The sequence below is a fragment of the Cheilinus undulatus genome, linkage group 13, assembly GCF_018320785.1.
Source record: "Cheilinus undulatus linkage group 13, ASM1832078v1, whole genome shotgun sequence".
NCBI classification, from domain to species: Eukaryota; Metazoa; Chordata; class Actinopteri; order Labriformes; family Labridae; genus Cheilinus; species Cheilinus undulatus.
This window is the reverse complement of record NC_054877.1, coordinates 18,613,110-18,633,586: the sequence shown is the minus strand read 5'-3', so window position 1 is coordinate 18,633,586 and position 20,477 is coordinate 18,613,110. Positions and strand designations below refer to the sequence as shown.

The 20,477-nt window shown below is 39.2% G+C and overlaps 1 protein-coding gene across 3 annotated transcripts in view; it reads left to right on the top strand.

Moving 5' to 3' along the window:
- The first annotated feature begins 2,527 nt into the window (after window positions 1-2,527).
- Window positions 2,528-20,477, top strand: part of LOC121520505 (pituitary adenylate cyclase-activating polypeptide type I receptor-like) — a 45,910-nt gene continuing 27,960 nt past the window's right edge. For 2 of the 3 annotated variants that reach the window (XM_041803982.1, XM_041803980.1), the window contains exons 1-3: window positions 2,528-2,826; window positions 11,981-12,129; window positions 18,757-18,853. In XM_041803982.1, coding sequence (XP_041659916.1) covers window positions 12,088-12,129; window positions 18,757-18,853 — 139 coding nt within the window. In that variant the 5' untranslated portion in view covers window positions 2,528-2,826; window positions 11,981-12,087. The remainder of the gene's footprint in view (window positions 2,827-11,980; window positions 12,130-18,756; window positions 18,854-20,477) is intronic. The other variant, XM_041803981.1, reaches the window with a different exon arrangement.

The window sequence follows — 20,477 nt, the reverse complement described above, 5'->3', positions numbered from 1 at the left end:
AGCTCAAGAACACATTAAGAGGACACTGGAACGTTGGAACAGTTCAAGGGATTTTCTTCAAACTTTGCACAAATGTAAACTCGGACCTAAGGATGAACTGGTCACAATTTATAGGTAAATGGTCAACGTCATGAGGGTTCATAGTCAGCCCTTGTTTAGGAATTGTCTATGAATCACAGAAAACACCCCAGCTGCTCGTCTTAACCCAAGAATGTCTTTTCACTGTCTGCCGATTGAAAAGCTCACAGAGACACGGCTTTGCTTGTCAGTCATTCTTGTGAGTCTCAGAGTTGTTGCTTTGCTCTTGTTTGTGGTCATTTTGTGTTTTTTTGTGCTCTTTTTGTGGTTGTTTGCATACCTTTGAACAACACCATTTCCAAAAAAGTTGGGACACTGTGTAAATATCAAAAACAATGCAATAATTCGAAAATCTCATAACCCCATATTTTGTTTTCCATAGGATATAAGAACATATCAGATGTTGAAACTGAGACATTTTACCATTTTTATGAAAATTATTTTCTCATTTTGAATTTGATACAACACATCTCAGTTAAGGAGGACTGGGCAACAAAAGGCTGGAAAAATAAGTTGTACGAATGAAAAACAGCTGGTCAGTAACATCACTGAGTATAAAAGGAGCATTTTACAGAGGTAGAGTCTCTCAGAAGTAAGGATGGGCAGAGGGTCACCAATTTGCAAAAACTGCATCTAGAAATTGTGAGACAATTGCAGAAAAATATTGCTCAACATAAAGATTTATAAGGACTTTGAATATCCCACCATCTACAGAACATAATATGAACTAAAGATTCTGAGAATCTTGAGAAATGTCTGTGTTCAAGGGAAAAGGCCAAAGGTCACTGTTTGATGCTTGTGGTTTTCTGGCCCTCAGGCTGCACTGCATTAAAAACAGGAATGATTCTGTATGGGCTCAGGATCACTTCCATTTGTCAATATAGTTCAGTGTGCAACGAAGAAACCAAATGTGACCACGATCCAGAAACACTACCGTTGTCTCTGGGCCAAACCTCATTTAGAATGGACTGGGGGAAAAATGAAAAACTGTTCTGTGGTCAAATTGATCAAAATTTTAAATCTTTTTTGGAAGAGAGAGGAGAAGCTAAGGACCATCCAACTTGTTGCACACAGTTCAAAAGTCTGAATCTCTGATGGTATGGGGTTACATTGGTGCCTATGGAGTGGGCAGCTTACACATCTGGAAAGGCACTATTTATAGATAATGTAAGTAATGTAATGTAATATAATGTTTATAACAGAAAAATAAAGAAAGAAATATTGATGTAAAGTATACAGAAGTTTTAGAGCAGCATATGCACTCATCCAGACCATGTCTCCTTCAGGGAAGGCCTTACATATTTCAGTAAGACAGTGTTAAACCACATGTAGCATCCATCACAACAGCATGGCTTCACAATAGGAGAGTCCAAGTGTTGAACTGGCCTGGCTTCAGTCCAGACCTTCCACCAACAGAACACATTTGACACATCATAAAATGAAAAAGGTGGCAAAGAAGACCCAGGACTTCTGAGCAGCCAGAACCCTGCATCAGACAAGAATGGGACAACATCCCTCCCCCAAAACTCCAGCAATTGGTCTCCTCACTTCCCAGACATTTACAGATTGTTGTTAAAAGAAGAGGGGATACTACACAATGGCAAATATGAGTCTAGCCCTACTTTTATCAGATGTGTTGCTACCATGAAATTCTCAGTGAGCCTTATTCATGAAATGGTAAAATGTCTTAGTTTCAATATCTGATGTGATTTTTTTTAGGTTCTATTGTGAATAAAATATAGGTTCATGCCTTCTGTGCAATTTGGGTTCATGTTTTTTACACCTTCTTGTGGATTTACAGCATCTTTGTGATCGTTTTGCAACTATTTGTCACTGTAGATTTTTGGTTCATGCAGCCCTTTTCGTTGTCCTGTTTAGTAATCATCCTTTGCCTGCATCACAACAACCCTGTAGAGATCAAATTAAAGCAGCTCTCCGCATTCAGACTGAGGAGGCTGTTTTATTTGCAGTTAAAATGTTGTAATGGACTTTAGCCCCGGCTTTGCTTTGAGCCCTTTGGTGCCCTGAGGCGATTACTCTGTCGCTGTCCGTGGTGCTGAAAACAAGCGGGATAGCCAGAGGCCACACAAGTCCCCTCTGTGGGACTTCAGCTTCTTTATTGGACTAAAACGCCTCCCGTAGTGCACATGCGGGAATTCAGATGTTTGACTTCTCACTAAATATGAGTCACACACATGACGAGGCCGACTCACAAATTACACCCAGTGGGGGACCGGACTCCGTGACTCCAGGAGGGTCTGAGACGCGCATGCGTAAACAACGGTGAGACTTTTTTTTTTTTTTTTTTTTTTGAATAGTTTGATTTCTGCAATGAATTCCCACGCATGCGACGCGGAGGCATGAACGACTGTTTCCCTCCCAGCTTAACATCCTCATTCAGAGGTTCCTCCTACAGCTGCATTTGTAGACTAAACTGTTGTCTCACTTTGTTGCCTTTTGTCTGACGAGGTGCAAATCCCGAAGGATCTGACACACTCCTCCTCCTCTTCCTCCTCCTCCTCCTCCTCCGCGTCGCGGTGCCGCAGCAGCAGCAGCCAACGCGGTGAGTGCGTCCTGCAGCAGCAACAGCAGCACTGACGGCACCTGTCGTCTTCAGTACGATCTTTAAACCGTTGTGGGTGTAAAACAAGGCTGTCAATGAGGTAATTCACAACCTAACACGACGGGGAACCATGAATACCAACGGCTGCATGTGTAGATATTCGCTCCTCTGAAAATTACGCATCGGTAAGTTGCTTTCACTTGTTTTCCAAGCCGAGTGCAGCGCGCTTTCCCACACATCTCTGCGGTTCAGCGTTTAAAGGGGGATTTCACTGAACCCCGTGGGCTATATGGAAGAAAAACCTTCTGTCTGCATGCAGGAATTTCCTGTCAGAGTGACTATCAAATTAGAGAGAGATTGACGCTTTTCTTGCTGATGTTTTCTGCGTGCAAAGCGAAGGTCACCCACATGTATTGATGGATTAAACGGTAATGAATGCGGGCATAAGAGGGAGAAAGAGGCTGGGTGAAATTAGCCCATTGATTCTGCTCAAGCAAGGGAAAAATCAGTTGTGTGTGATTGATTGTAATTAAGACTGATTTGTGTTTTCTTCTCCTTCTTACAAGCCCACAAACCGTCTGACAATTGAATTATGGGAAGTCCAGTTCTGTTGTCTGTATAACCTGTATGATGGCACATGAACATAAGCAGCACAGAAGTCAAGATTTTAATGTTATTGCTAATCACAGACACGCAGTCTCTCTTTCTCAGGCATTTTCAGCCTTCTTTTAGGTTAAAAATGAAAGCCCTCCATGTCTCACTGGGATGGTTTAAAGCTGAAATTGAATAATTAATGCAGCACAATGTTCAGAGGAATTCATAACACACATGAGGAGGAAGCTGATATGTTGAGACAGATCTTTAAAATTCCCTTTTAAATGGAGATAAATGATTCAAAAGTAGGCTGTTTATCCCCAGTCTACTGCATTTCTAGACAAACACAGCTGGAGCATGTGTGCACAGTCTTACATCTGGTCACAACCTGATGATGCATGCTGCTTAATAAAATCAAACCAGTTTCATATCTCCCTGTTTAGTTTAATTTTATTTTTTACATTTTCTGGTGTGTCCTTGTACTTGATTAGCTTTTAATGACTGGAAATCCTCATCAAACCTGTTCCCAGCTATACTTTGATATATAGAATAAATCTATCATACACTAAGGTTGTCCTGATACTTTTAAGCCTGTAAAAATCAGACAGTATAGATACCTGAGTTAATACCATAGCAACAAAAACAGAAGTCGAGTTTAACCACAATTGGGTTATTTGTTTTCAATGATGAAACATTGCAGCTAAGCTCCTTCATAGTGTTTGAATTGCACTGAAATGAAATGTTGCCCATATTTTTCAGCATTTTAGACAGTGTGCCACAGCTTGCCTTTATGCTTTCATAGATTCATTTCTCTCTTGTTTTATAACCTGACATGCCGGGTAGACTGTTTAACATATGGGATATGTCACACATCCATCTGGGCGACCACCATTGAAAGTGTTTGGGAAGGGCAGAACCATCAAAAAAAATCTAATCTCAGAGGATGACTGGACAAGTGTTTTATCTGTTTCATTCATTACCAGCCAATCAGAGCCACAGGACATATGATATAGTGAGTAAGCTTGACACAGTAGCTGCTATCATTGCTAACTGTTAGTGGAGCCAGTTTGGGAATCAGAGAAGAGCAAAAACATATTTCCATTTTCTACACCTTATCCTGTTTGGGGGTTGCAGGGGGCTGGAGCCTATCCCAGCTATCACTGGGCAAGAAGCAGTGTACACACTGGCTGCCAATCAATCACAGGATTGACTTATATAGACAGACAACCAGACGTGCACACCCTCACGACCAATTTAGAGTCGCCAGTTAACTTAACCAGCACTCTTTTGGTGGTGGGAGGAAGCCGGACCACCCAGAGAGAACCCAAACATGCACGCAGGACATGCAAACTCCACACAGAAAGGCCCTGACAGGGAAGCCAACCAGGAAGTTTCTCAGTGTGGGGCAACAGCCCTAACCCCTGCCGTGCAGCCCCTAAAAACATGTTTTCCACCAAGACAAGCTTTCAGTGCAATTCTGTTTTCTTCTTTAACCCTGCAGTATCATTCAGTACGAATAATAAGAAGCCATTCAGGACAAAAATGTCCATTTCATGAGAAATTATGAAAAATTGGATACATTTTTGAATAAATTCTTTTCATCAATTTCAGTCCTGATCAAGATTGCCAAATATTTTAATATTTTCATGATCTTATCCTTCAAATGCCAGTTTGACTACAAGTGACTGTTGTTTTTCATGAAAAAAAAAATCTGAATTAATAGGTTATTTTCTAAAATGAGACATTTTACTGTTTTTCTTCAAAATAATTTAATGGCATTACTGAATGCATGAATTTATTTTGGCAAAAATGGCAAAAACGATTTAAAAATGTGATTATAATGAGAATAAATTGGACATTTTTTTTCCATGAATGGCTTAAGTGAGTAGTAAATTTTAAATCCGACACTACATAAATAAATAATAAAATCAAATTCAATCAAAACTAATCAAAATAAATGGCATTGCTAATCTTTGACATACCCCAGACTGTAACTTCTAGAAAAAGTCCCAGGACCCCATCATCTTTTATAATAACTCATTTTTGTGTTTGGTTTTCATAGAAAACATTGCCACCATGTATTCACACTATATACACCATGTATCAAGGGTTAAAATCCCCCAAACAATTGAATATTTGGAAGTTTTGATCAGGGTTGAAGTTAATTAAAACATTTCTCCCAATAAAGTGGAAAAATACTTATCTAAAATAATTTCAAAGCATTTTTGGAAGATATTTTTTTAGTAGAGTAGTACATTCCAAATCTGACACTTCACAAAAACTAACAAAGAATCAAAATCAGCTTTCGTGGTAGTATTTGACATATCCAGGACTGTTGCTTGAAAAATAAGCTTCTTGTAATCAAGCTGACATTTAAGGAGTAAAAATCCTGAAATTATGGAGCAAAAAAACATGGTAGTTTTGGTCAGAACTGAAGTTGATGAAAAGATAGGGGGAAAATATTTTTCAATCATTTTTAATGAATGTTTTTCACAATGGGAATTTTTGTCTGGAGTGGCTGAGAAACGTGCGCAGTGAGCTGAAACAAACAAACAAACCAAAAAGCACTGAAATTGGAATTTCAAAATATCTAGAAAAAATCCTTACCCCAAAAAATCATGCCATATGCAGGAAGTTGGACAAAATTATAACAAAAAAGGTCAAAATTAACCCTTATGGACATAAAGGATATCCAGCATGATACTGGATGGTTAAATAAGTTCATATTTTATCAAACTTTAGCTGAAGCTACATCTGAGATAACTGCTACACCTCATGTTCTATTAAAACACAGGGGTCACACTCCAATGGTCTTTAAATTTTGTCTTCTGGTGGTTCAAGGCGACGGTCTGAGCCTCTGTGTATGCTGGATGTTGTTAGACGGGACTTTTTGCCAAATTTAATGAAAACAGCCATAAATAGTAATTACTTTGAGTCAAATTTTCTATTAATATAAGACAGATGCAGTGGTTCAACTGAACAGGGCTTCATGAGGTGAATGCTGTAGCAGGATGCAGGATGTTCTCCATAAATGACACTCACTGCAGTGTATATTTCATCAACTAAACGGACTAAAACTGTTAGTCAATAACCTTTATTTCAGGAGAAAGACTGGACTAAGACTGGACAAATAAAGGTTTTTGGGGATAAAAACTCTGAAAAGTCGATTTAGTTTCAATCAAGGAGACTGAAACTGGATTAAAATGTAATTAAGTTTTCGTCAGACATTTAAAGATCCTGGGGTGCAGGTGGCTGACGCGACCCATGTGCGAGGATGGCCTGGGTTCAGGTCCGGCCAGGGGCCCTTTGCCGCACGTCTCTCCTTCGCTCTTGTCCCTGTTTCCGACTCTATCCACTGTCCTCTTCTATCAAATGAAGGCACAAAAATGCCCAAAATACACCTTAAAATTTCTCGACTGTGGGTAAATCTGTCAGAACACACCTGTAGCTCTTCTGCCTCTCAGCTGTGGACAGCAGGAACTTTGCAGGGTGAACAGAACACGCAAGTATGGTTTGGCACCAGATTTAGGTAGAGATAATAAACGTATTGACTAAAAGTAAAGCAAAAATGTAAGACTTTTATTGACTACAATTGAACTGAAATGTTTTGAGTTTTCGTTGGCTAGGACTAGACAACTATAAAGGGTAGAAATGTCTAAAATGTGACTACAACTACTGAGTATTTTATCCTCAAAACTAAGACTAAGACTAAAATAGTTCTCAAAATTTACACCTACTGATTGATCATTGGTCTCAGTCAAATCGGAGCTTTGCAACATGGATCTGCCATCTGCTTTGTATGGTTTCATGTCTTATGAAATACATGTTAAAGTTTCAGAACTTTTTAGTGTTTTAAATAATGAAATACTATCATTTTAGAAAGAGTGGCATTGAAAAAGTTTCAAACCTCTTACTCCTTACCCTGCACAGAGTGGTTCACTTCTTCTGTTTACTTGCATACTCAGGCTGACACTGAATTTTCCCCTCATTAAACTTCATGGATTTTTAACTCATGTTTTCAATGCTGAGTAAAGCAGAGCCTTTCCTGCTTTCTTGCCTGCAGCATACTTTTATGTTTAGCTCTTTTGTTGCTTCCTGCTCAAGTGCTTCCATCACAACAAAGCCGTGGATTTGCTCCAAATACCGTGTGCTTATGTTGATTTTATATCTTCATTCAGAATCATGGATGCTGTGACATTTTGGGTTAAAGAGATGAAGAGAATGTGGATCTAAGTCATGCCATGTCTGCCAGGATGTCACAGTGTTTCTCTCTCTGGCTTCCTTAACTCTGACTGTGTGTTTTAGAGTTTCAGACGTGCATTTTAACTGTTTAGTCTCAGCCCTTCTTCACTCATGTTATCCTTCGTCTTTATGTCAGGGTTTTCCTCTGAGCACAGTCTGTCCTGTTACTTGATAAAGCATCCGAGAGAGAGATGCTTTAGAGGTAATTGGATTCGGTACTAGAGAGAAGAGACACAGAGCTGAATTTATCCGTGTGTGTGCTAATTCTGTGGTTGCACATGTGTGTTATGTGTCTCTGCTGGTGCAGGCTAGTGTGCGCTGTGTTTGCGGTGAATCATTGTGTTTTCAGGAAGCGGCGTGGATGAGTAAGACATGCGGGGAGGGGAGTCGGGGGGTTGTTTTAAAATCTGGGCATGAGGCGCATGCATTTTATTGTCCTCAAGGATATTTATGAGATCCTTCCAGGTTTTTTTTCTACTTTGGTAATCAACTTGTCCTTCATAAATCCACTTATTCGTCTTAAATTTCTGCTTTCTTTTAGGGCTGAGGTGATGATATTTCTTTGGTAGCAGTGCATTACATCAGTGAAAAACAACATATATTTCCTTTGTGATTTGATTGAGGAGGTTTTTACGAGTGAAGGACTCCTTTGAGATGAGATATAAAGGGATAGGTCCACAATTGCAACATGAACATTGCTGTTTTTATTTTTTTATTTTGTGCATGTTTCTAAACATGCACAAAACATGTTTCAGATCTTTAAACTAATCTTAATATTAGACAACGATAACCCAACTAAATACAAACTGCAGTTTTTAAATGATGATTTTATTAACTCAGGGAAAAAAAACCCATCCAAACCTAGCCATCCCTATTTGAAAAAGTAATTGCCCCCACCCCCTCTGGAAAGGTAACAAAGCCATTTCCAAGGCTTTGGGACTCCAGCAAATCACAATGAGATCCATTATCCACAAATGGAAAAAACTTGGAACAGTGGTGGCCCTTCCCAGGAGTGGCTGGCCTACCAACTTACTCCAACGATTCATCCAGGAGGTCACAAAAGAACCAAGAACAACATGCAGGCCTCATGCAATGTTCATGATTCAACAATTAGAACTCCCACCAGTCTGTTTCTGTGACATTTATGAATCCTCTCTTTTTCACATAAAAAGAAGACTAACACAGAATTTTTAAAAAAGAACATCATACCAACAGTCAATCGTGGTTGTAGTGTCAGGCGACAGTTTGGCTCAGTGGGTAGAGCAGGCGCCCAAATACAGAAGCAGCTGTAAACACACTGGTCGCGGGATGGATTCCTGGTCTTGGCGTCTTTTGGTATATATCATTCCCCAACTCTACCTCTCCATGTTTCCTGTCTCTCTTCAGCTATTCTATCAAAATAATGGCAAAAGCCCAAAAACTTATTTTAAAAAAAAAACATGGTAGTGGTAAAATGGTGGTCTGGGGCTGCTCTGCTGCTTCAGGACCTGGACCACTTGCCGTAAATGATAGAACCATGAATTCTTCTTTCAACCGTAAAGTCCTGAAGGAGAATGTCCGACCATCATTTGGTGACCTCAAGCTCAAATGCACTTGGGTTATGCATCAGGATAATGATCTGTAACACGCCAGCAAGTCCACCTCTGAATGGCTTAAAAAAAACAATTGAAGGCTTTGGAGTGGCTTAATGTCCAGACTTAAATCTGATTGAGATGCTGTGCCATGACCTTAAACAGATCGTTCATGCTGGAAAACCCTGTGGCTGAATTTAAACAATTCTGCAAAGAAGAGTGGGTCAAAATTCCTCCACAGCGACACGAACGACTCAATGCCAGTTATCACAAATTCCTGCTTGCAGTTGTTGCCGCCAAGGATGGCACAACCAGTTCTTATGTTTAGGGGGCAATTACTTTTTCCACATAGGGCTAGGTAGATTTTTTCCCTTTAACAAATGAGATCATCTTTTAAAAACTGCATTTTGTATTTACTCAGGTTATCTTTGTCTAATATCAAAATTTGTTTGATGATCTGAAACATCAGAAGAAATCAGGAGGGAGGTAATTTCCACAGGGCTGTATGTGAGCAGGTTGAAGTACCAGGTCTTGAAGTAACATACTTTATCAGCTTAAGTCCTCTAAATTTACCATGTACTATAATTGTTTTCTGACTTTTAATCCTCAGTTTAAAGATTTACTTTGACACAGTGTTAAGTTAAAAGCTCATTAAAGTCATCCATTCCCCGAGGCTGTAGAGCAGGAGGAATAATTATGAGTGCCTTTGCTAGTCAAATTAAAAGTCTCATTAATTTTGCTCATACACATCATTGACTCAGTATTAGGGCCTCTGGAAAAGAACATTCATATAAAATATTAGCAGCTGTGACAGTAAATACAAATACTTTCACCTCAAAAAGTTTATCTTTAAATGTTTTTTTCCAAGTTGCAACATAAACTTGTAATTGTGAAATAGAAAGGGTTTTTTCCAAGAGAAGCACTGGAAAAAAAGACAGTTTGTAGAGACTTTTTTTGAGTGTGGGTGATTTTCAAATGGCATGATAGCAACTGTAGTACTGCATTTCGGGGACAGGAAGTGATTTCTGCATAGAGGGGAGCTATAAAAATGCCAATGTTTGGGCCATTCACAGCATTGTCAAGCAGTCAAACTGGAAAAAGAAAACAAGAGCTACTTTGAGTCTTGACAGTGGCAACATGTGAGGTTAAAAAGTTTGAAGGCTTCCATAGACTAAAAATCTCTTTCTGTTAAAGGAAAAGCCATAATCATTGAGCTCTTAACGTCATACAGTCATAAGTTTAAGGCATTTAGGGGGCGGCCAGAGTCAAGCAAGACACATGTCGGCACACACAATTGTTGCTCTGCATTCAAGGTCAAGCACGACAGCATTTCTTTTGTCCAGGCTTCACCCCTGTTGGACTGCTGGCAACGTTCAGCCCTTAGGACATCCACAACATGACCAGGGGCTTATGGCAACCTTGCCACCTACCCGGATGTTAGCCTAGGTCGTGCTACACACCACATCAAGACCTTATACTGTCCGAAAGATGTTGATGTTGTTTTTTTTTCAACAGATAATTCTCCCATGCCCCTGGCAATATGCAAAGACATCCAGAACACAACAAGTGTTGTGTCAACCCTCCTTCCTGCCTGACGGTGCTCTCAGGCAGCTTAAAGACATTCAGACCAGAGTGGACATCTTTCTGGAAACATACAATATCACTCGGTAGAATGTAATTGTTTGATGCCAGTGCTGCATCCATCCATGTAAAATTAATTGTTAAGATGAAAGCAACTATAAAGCAAGTATACTCACCTGAGCTAAAACAAAAAGACATCATTGCTCATGTTGCTTTTTGAGCTGAAGTTACCGACTCAAACACATAAGGAATAACTTTACCCTACCGACTTTTATTGTCCTCCGTCTGGCTAATCTTGTAGTAGAGGGTCTGCAGGACTAAGTCATATGTGACATCGATTGCCACCACGCGAGACAAATCGGCAACCTCTGGGTTATATCACTTTTTTATAAAGAATCTAGAATTTCTCATGATACCTACTGTGCAGGTCCATATAGAGCTTTATTATAGACACTCATTGAAGTCCTTTTTGGAAACCTTAGACACCATGTCTAAAGAGGACCAAAGAGGAGAAGGACCATCCAGCTTGTCATCAGCGCACAGTTTAAAAGCCTGCATCTCTGATGGTAAAGGGTTGCATTAGTGCCTATGACATGGGCAGCTTACACATCTGGAAAAGCACTATCAATGCTGAAAAGGGTTTAGAGGTTGTAGAGCTTCCTTTCAGACAGGGAAGGCCTTGACTATTTCATCAAGACAATGCTAAACTACATACCACATCTGTCACAACAACATGGCTTCACAATAGATGAATAGGTGCTGAACTGCCCTGCCTACAGTCTAGACCTTTCAACAATAATAAACATTTGCTGGAATCTGAGCTAGAATGCTACATCAGATAAGAATGGGACAACATTCCTCACCCAAACCTCCAGCAGCTGGTCTCCACAATTCTCAGATGTTTACAGACTGTTGTTAAAAGTATAGAGGGGCTGATTCAATGTTAACAATGTCCCTGTACCTACTTTTTTGAGATGTTTTGCTATTTTTCATGAAATTGTAAACTGTCTCAGTTTCAACTTCTGATATGCTATTTAAGTTCTATTGAAAATGAAATAGAAGTTTATGAGATTTGCAAATCCTTGCATTCTGTTTTTATTTATGTTTTACACAGTGCCCCAACTTTTCTGGATTTGGGGTTGTAATATTCTAACTGCTACAATTATTGAGACCAACTGAATGCAGGAATTTTTATACAACATTCGTTAATGGAGTATATGACAAAAAATATGTTGTCTATGTTGTTTCATCCTCATTTTTCTCTTACTTGACATCCAGATGAACAGACTATCATGTTCTTGTTGTTCTCCTTCTCTTACAGAGCTGTTTTCCTCTGTGTGTTGTCTTTCAGAGCTCTTCATGCTGAAGTGCAGTGACGCTGAGGGGAGCAATTTCAGTGCATCCCTTTGAACACACACACTGTGGAGCCTTCAGGATCCTTGCTCTTCACTGGAGACGATGAGAGGCTACCTGCTGACTGCAATCTTTCTGCTGCCCTTGGTGAGTATTTTGTGTGCATGCATCTGTTCACGTGTAGGCGTGGGAGCGCAGGGATGTTCAGGATTGTAGGGGAATCTTTAACCTTATCTATATGTGAGGGATTGAATATATGCACGTCTCCATCGTCTGCCCCCTCTTTGTCGGCTTCTGCTCTGCTTTATTCTCACATGTACATCTATAGAGGGACTGTTAGTGATGGAGGCTATGAGAAATCCTCATATGCAGCATCAGCACATCAGCGTACGTTATGGGTCCTGAATCAGCTCTTATAGGGTGACTGGACACCCGTTAGAATGATAACAGATGGCCCGGCTGACCATAGAGCTGCCTATCCATCTGCTGTGACTCACTTTTATTATTAGTGGTCTCATTGAAATAAAAAAGAGAATGGACGAGTTGTGCAGGATGTGTGGGAGGAATTATATTCAGCACAGCGGTGTAGCACAGCAGCAGTTTCCTCAGCCAAGCCAGAAAACATAAATTGCTTTTAGTTTATTTGTGATAAAGGGTCATTATTTGACTCTGACGCCATTGATATTATCTATTGTCAATATTTTTTATGATAATTGCCATTTCTTTTTGTAAATGCCCATAAAAACAGAAAGAATAGCTGTCTGATAATGGCTACCAAGGAGACTGAAACATCTCCTCTAACCTTTCTGTTAACACCGCCCCCCCAACATGTCTGAAGTGTTCCTCCAGCCTCTGTCTCAAACTGACCTTCGGCGGCTGATGTGGTAGATGCGTCTGTGGTGATGCACTTATTGTGTGTCAAATGGGTTTGTACACTGGACCAGTGGTCTGCAACATCAAATGAGAGTTTTATTATCTGTGCTGTGCGGCGCAGTGGGAGCGAGTGAGTTATCCGGCCCTCAAAAATAGCCTTGGGGTAGGAAACGTGGCTCTCTAGCTTTAAAATGGATGGTTTATCTGGACGGACATCTGTCCAAGAGTGAGGAGAGGAGAGGAGTGATTGGAAAAAGAGAATAAGAGGCACGCTTTATTGATCTGCCCTGACAATGCTGTTGGAGTGCCTGTTTTAGATTAGAGCTTTTTAAACTCACAGGCGACCTTGGGTAACCTGGACTGGGCTGCATCAGTTAACCATTTACTTGTTTAGGGGATGTTGTAGATGATGGTACAGAAAAGTCAGTGAGCACAGACCAGCTCACTTTGAATACTGTGTAATGTAAAAAAGGCGCAATAAGATGTGTTTTTTTCCCAAAAAACTGCATGCATAATAAAAAATACAGATGCTCCTACACTTCTATAAAAGACGGCATCATAATGCAGTCTGGTCTTGTTTTGTGTCTGAATGATGACGAGGCATCAGTGTCTCCTCTCTCTGCTGCATGGAGCATCATTCTCATCCTGACCAAGACCAAAGCCAGAGGTAGCTTCAAAATCCAGAGCAGTGATTGGCTATTTGTAGTGCTAGTCATTATTAGCAAGCTGTGATGTGTGCTGTTTTTTTCTTTTAAAGCATACTCAATTACATAGCATATCCTAACTTATGCTGGACTAGACTAACTTTAATAAACTAAAGATAGGTAATATTAACGTGCCCTAGTGATCCTTGTAAGTGCATCCCACTCAGGACAAACAAATTCAGCCAAAGATACAGGAAGCCCTGCCTAATACAGTACAGTTGGCCTCATTTTTCTCTAGTTTGTTCTGCATTTAGACTTCATTTTTTTTCTTAATCTTAGAGGTGTTAAGGCCATGTTGCAGGTTAATATTAATATTATCTGTACACTGTCCAAAAATGCAGCATTGAAACCACATCAACCCATAATTTTTGATCCCTCAGGCATCACAGCAAAAAATCATGCGTTTTATGATATTAGGATTTCATTCTGTAATCGCTGCTTCAAATTTGCAGGAGCTTTTTGGACCTAAACTGGCATTAAAAGGGATAAATTCTTAAAAAAACAAAGATATTTGGTATCATGCCTGATCTTAATTTTAAAAAATTAATGCAAAAAGTGCATTTTTCTCCTGTAAGTTGTATTTGTTGTATTTAATGCATGCTCAGCTTTGGCCACAGACTTCCAGAGTGTAACAATAAATCAAAATCTTAAAAGTAAAAACATAAAAATGCATGAAATTAAAGTTGTTGCTTATTATGAGCATACTCAATGCTGTGATAATCACCTCAAAAACATTTTTGCATGTAATATAAAAAATATATTTCATTTTTTTGTGTGTTTTTTACATTATTAAATTAGTTTTTTGCTCTTAGACTGGCATTTAAAGGGTTAAATATTTTGTTAAGAAAGCTGACCTTGATTAAAAATGTATTTTAAAAAGAGTGTTTTTTGATGTAAATTTCTTGTATTGTTATTTAAGGATGCTGCCATTTTTGCCACATAGTAAGTATAAAGGTTTAAAAACTTATAATCTTAGGATTTTTTTTTAATGCATAAAAGTCAAAGTTTTTGCTCATTATTTACACATTCAATGCTTTGATAATCCCCTAAAAGGAATCCATTTTTGTGTAGTATGCATGTATGATATAAAATAATCTTTTTATTTTTTATGTTTTTTTAAATCACAAACATCTGGTGTTTATCCACTTCAGCTGGAATTTAAAGGGGTTAAATTCCTAAAAAATGAATTATTGTCGAATATATGTGACCAGATCGGATCTTGAATTAAAAGAAACTGCAGAAGAAAAAAAATGGGAAATTTTAAAGTAATTTATTGTTATTGTCCTTTTTATTTTTGGTCATGAACACCCCGACTGCAATAATTTAATAAAATCTGAAAATAGAATTTAAAAATGCATTAAAATCAAATTTGTTGCTCATTATTAACATATTCAGGGCTGTGATTATCCCCTTCAAAGAAATTCATTTTGCATGTTGTATGTGAATTTTTGTGTTTTTTACATCACAGACGTAATTGTTTTTCACTTAAACTGGCATTCGAGGAGTTAAATTCCTCCAAATTAGCTAATATTTTATATCTATGGGGAGATCTGACATTGACTGTGAAATTTATGCAAACAAAGTTGGAAAAAATATGAATGTATATTGTTTTAAATGTTGTTTATGTATGCTGCCGTTTTTGGTCACAGACACCCTCAGTGTAACGTCTTTTTCACCAATTTGATTTATTTATTTTTATTATGGGGGACAGTGCACATTAAGGAACATCAGCATGTAAATGTGCCAGATTGTAGCCATAGGCTAATTTCCATCCGTTATCTCAGGCAGATGGATAGTATACATATAAAAGTGTACATCAAGCATGTACTTAATAAAAATAGATAAATAAATATAAAATCAGACAGCATGCAGAGACAGAACAATACAAACAGTAAATCAGTATATAAAGACCCACATATCACTGGTGTTAGGCAAAAACCTTTATCTCTAAAATCCCCACTTGAAAAAGATTGAAAAAGAACACTGCAATTTTCAATTAATCTAACAATGAATCGTCATAGTAAGCAACTTTTTTACGTGTTTTATTACTTTAAAATGTGTTAAATCCCACTGACAAATGTAATGGTTGACCAATAGCAGTGATTTAAGAAAAAAATAAAATAAGAAATGGAGATATAAGGTTTTTGCCTGTCGCCAGCAATATGACAATACAGAAGATGGCAGCAACTGAAGGTTTACCTCCTCTCATTTTCCACATATGGCCCAGTGAGCTGAACTCAGTTTTCTACTTAGTTGTTAGAGCTGACCTTTACAGGCTGTAAGTTATTTAGTAACAAGTTAACTTATCTCTACACACCAAGTCGTGTACGTGGGAATTGTTTGGCCTATAAATCCCCATTAAAGGAGCACTTAACATAATAGGTAAGCCAATTTTAAGCTGGTGTAAAATGCTCCAGAGGATTTAATGTTTCAAGTGTAAGTGATTTGGTGTGCACGTGCGTTTGTAGGTGTTAGCTACCTGAATGTGTTTTACGGCTCCTCACAGTAGGAAGTGTGTGACGGGGCACACAGTGGGAGATGTAAAATGATCACACACTTGAAAAAGGTTCATCTCTCTGCAGCATGTGTGTAAATTTGTGTGGGTTTGTATGTTGTTGTTGGAGGTGTTATTAGATTAGCACTGAAACACATAAAGTAAATACTAATCCTGATCATAGTGCAATCAAAACAAGGTGCTAATCCATCTCAGGGACATGCAGAACCTGCTGTAAAGGATTCCGAATAAATAGATTGATACAAACCCATTTAATCTGTCATCTTACAAGCCTGTCTGCACTCATGCCAAACAGATATTAGTCATCTGCATCCAATTATGTTTCATTTCTGGGAAACCTCGCCTACAGTATGTATTGGCTCCTGGCTGGTTACCTGCTGCTAAGCAACATGGGTGCTGGCTTTAGGTACGGAGGGGTGTTTCTTTCAAACAGTCAGTTTTTTAATATCAAACATGACTAAATGACAAAGTGGTTCCTTTAATATGTTTTGTTTGTGTAGCAATCATTGTGAGGCAGAAAGTGTTGACCAGAAAGTGGGTAGACGTAACCTCAAATGATGTTTCCCATTATTCATGGCCATTTTAATATTCTGCCCGCGTGCAGAGCGATAAAGAAAGGAAGTGAATCTGAGGACGTCTTCCCAGTCGTTTGATGCCCTATCTTATCAAGGCAGCGAGGCCTGAAGTGAATTCATATTGGAGGGCAGGGAGAGAGAGTGATGAGTCAGCCATGGCTCAGAGGGCTGGGACGTATTACACCTATCATTTCACAGTGAAGGAGACAGAGGGGGCTGCAGGGGAGCTGAGGGGGTGAAGCAGAAATTGGCCCCAAAGAGAGAAGGAGGCAGAGTTACAGAGATGTACAGTAAATCTACTACCTCTGGGTTAATACTTTCCCATACTGGCCTTAAAAACCGAACTACCTAAGTCACTTCACTGTTTTCTTTCTTTGCTTTTATTGTCATATTCTCATTCTGGACACCATGTTAATATGTGCATTTATATGGATGACACCTTTACGTCACCTTCTGCTGTGCAAAAAGGAAGCCAAAACACCTCAATGACAATTTTGCTAATGTCATAATTTGGAGCCAAGACATACACAAAAGGGAATAGGCTGATGGAGCCAAAGAATTCACACTTTTCCACCAATTGAGCCGTCAGTCATTACATGGCCTCTAAGGATGGATATTGGATTTTACATGGAGTGTTTCGCAAACTTCAAGCAGGTTGTCATGTTTTTTGCACAGAGGAGGGGCTTTTGTTCATCCACTCTGCCACCGATCAAACCCCGATCAGTGGAGGGCTACAGTGATGTTTGTCCTCATGGAGCTTTGTCCCATCTTCACACAGGAGATTAATGAGAACATTTTTTTTTTCAACTGTAGCATCAGGCTGCAAAATAAGGAAAACAAACAAAAAAGTGAAGAGGGTCTGAATACTTTCTAAATTCACTGAATTAGTTTATTGCCGTTATACAGTAAACAGATATATCAGCTGTAAATGCCAGCAAAAATGTTCATATCTAGCGATACCCATATCATGTTAAGAATATCATGCATTCTCCTCTGTTTTTCTTCACAAAATAACTTCCATAAAAAATGGTGTACCAGTCACTTTGAATGCCTTTTTTCATCTAGAAGTTGGCTGCTTCCTGTATACTGATGTGACCGATAATAATACCTTTCACATGTGACTGATGTCCTGTAAATATACGGACGATGCTTCCTGGTGTCCAACGCAAGGAACTGAACTTTTTCTGGGATTACAGAGAAAAAAAAACAAGACTAATATTGCACATCAAGAAATAATTGAAGAAGTTGGCCAGCCAGGAAAGCAGTGAGTGAGGCTATTTAGAAATATGAACGGCTGACTGGGCTAAGCTAAGCTAACTTGTTTAGCCATTCAAATGTTTCTTTATATGTTAAATAACCTGCTTATCACACTACCAAAACAGTGAACAGCGCTTTATAGCCTGTTAACTAGTTGGCTGCCATATGGTCTCTCCGAAATCTACCGTAAAAGTTAAAAAAAAGTACTCAGGCCTAATCCAGATGAAAATATTATGAAGGGGAGGAGTTCTCAGGTGCGTTGAGCAACACGGAGATTCCCCATAGGAATGAATGGACTTCCTGTTGACTTAACTCCGTAACCATACGTATGTGGAAACAAGGGGATAACTAAAGTACAGAGCCATGCATTACAGCACTTGAACCCAACACAACACACAGTGCAATTGACCTGACACTATTATAAAGTTTCCTCCAATCAGTGTGTGTTAAAACATCTGCATCACTGCTCTAAACATGCTTGGATGTGAAGAAACAGGCCAGGTTAGCGGTGCAACCTTTTACCATAATTTTGACCTCATGAGGTCATTATCCTATATTTAAAGAAAACAACTGTCAGCTGGTCAATAAATAAACCTTAGATTAAAGGGCTCCCTAATAAAACGCAAGTGAACAGCTAAAGTGGGATGCAAAGCTAAGGGTGTTTTTAGTTGTTTTAAGTTCAGATGAATTGTATTATTTAAGTCATGGCAGATATAACTGTGTTTCTGTCATTTCTCTGTTGAAAAAGAGAAAATTCTCAGGTTTTCTGGCACTTAAACATTCATTGAATGCACCAGTGTTTGAGCAGAGTGCATATTTTTGTAACACGTGTTTGTGTTTGTTTCTCCAGGTGGCCTCAGAGTCCGAACACTGCATCATCAAGCGTGAACATGAGAAATGCATGGAGAGGATCATGCTGCACAATCCCAGCGATGACCTTGAACTAGGTACATGATGCAGAGTCTGCATGCCTGTGTCTGTCTGTGCTCCTTATCCCTCTGTGTGCATAATTTAGCTCAGAACCACTGTTTTTATGCATCTGCTGGGGCTGAATTGTTTATGACTTGCTCAGTAAACTGCTGATGAAAGTCATGTATCTCCTAACATTCCTCCTGTCCAGACAGGAATAAAAAGCAGGGTTGTTTGTGTACACAGTCGTGTGGCATTTTTCTTTTTTTTTACACTGAAAAGGTCACAAAGGGACATCTGAGGATGAGAGATGAATGCTGTTTTCTATCTTGTTCATAATTTAAAAACATCCTCTCAGATGGTCGCTCACTACACAGCACAAACAGTGGCAATGATCCAGTGATACACAGCTGTCTGCCTGTGATGTCCCGCTGAGCTGCTTCACGTTTTTCCCTACGTCCCCTTTTATCCAAAAAGGCACAGGAAGCTCGGCACGCGATTCCTGGAAGCGCCTATTTTCTTGGCTATGGACGATGGTTTTCATTAGCAACTGCTGCAAATCTCCTGCTGCTCCAAAGTCGCCCAACAGAATGCATCAGACAGCACTGTGACTCACAGCTTCATTGACAGCTACCAACTCCTGGACAAACATGAGACCAGGGCTGCATGGTTCTTGCTAAAACATGAATCACAGTTTTTCTCCCTGAGCACTGAAATCATGATTCTCTCACACAATTCTTATTTCTCAACAGTCAAATAAAAACACATGCTGCCGAGGGCTTTCAACAGAAAATCCTTTTTAAAGTGCTGGACTTAAACTCAAGTCTCATGTTAATACAAAACTTTTTTTATTCTCATTTTATAACACTTAAATTGAATCATTCAAAGAATAACTCAACACCAGAGTTTCAGCTGAGGTGCATATACCCTGGAATGGCTGGAGGGGGTCTCCCTTTGTCCTGCTGTCCCTCATCAGCCATTCAGTTATGCTTTTTCAGATGTGATAATTAGTCATAATGTCACAACCATTCAAAGCAGATTTACCATGAGCTTCAAGCTCGAAGTTCATATAAACTGTTTCCCCTTCCCCACCTTTTGCAACCCCACCCTGTGGTTACAATAGTAATGGTGACTGACAGCATTGAATCAGGCTGTTCTAATGAGTTAAATGCATGTTTTGCTTTACTCTGCAAATAAATGAACATGTAAATGCAACTTGTTCTGAATGCAGAAAACACGAACAAGTGAATTGACATCATCTAATATAAGATTACAATATGTAGACAAATATGTAGACAAAAGTATTTGACCACCTGCCTAATAGGGACTGTGGTGACATTGTATTTAATTTTACATGTGCTTTAATGTAGACCCACCCCACCCCTCCGCCGTTCAGCTATAACAGCCTCCACTTTTCTTGGAAGGCTTTCTTTAACATTTTGGAATGTTTTGAGGGAATTTTTGCCTATTCATTCTGTACAAATGGCAGTTAACACAGTGTATGTTTAATCAGCGTGAGGGTTTTGTTGGTGTTCTTTGAAAATGTTCTGACCTGTAAGGGGTCCCTCGCCCCCAAAAGTTTGAGAACTCCTGCTCTAGGTGTCCGCCAAACCCAGAATTGCCTAAGAGTGATTCGTCACTGAACAGAAGATTACTCCACGG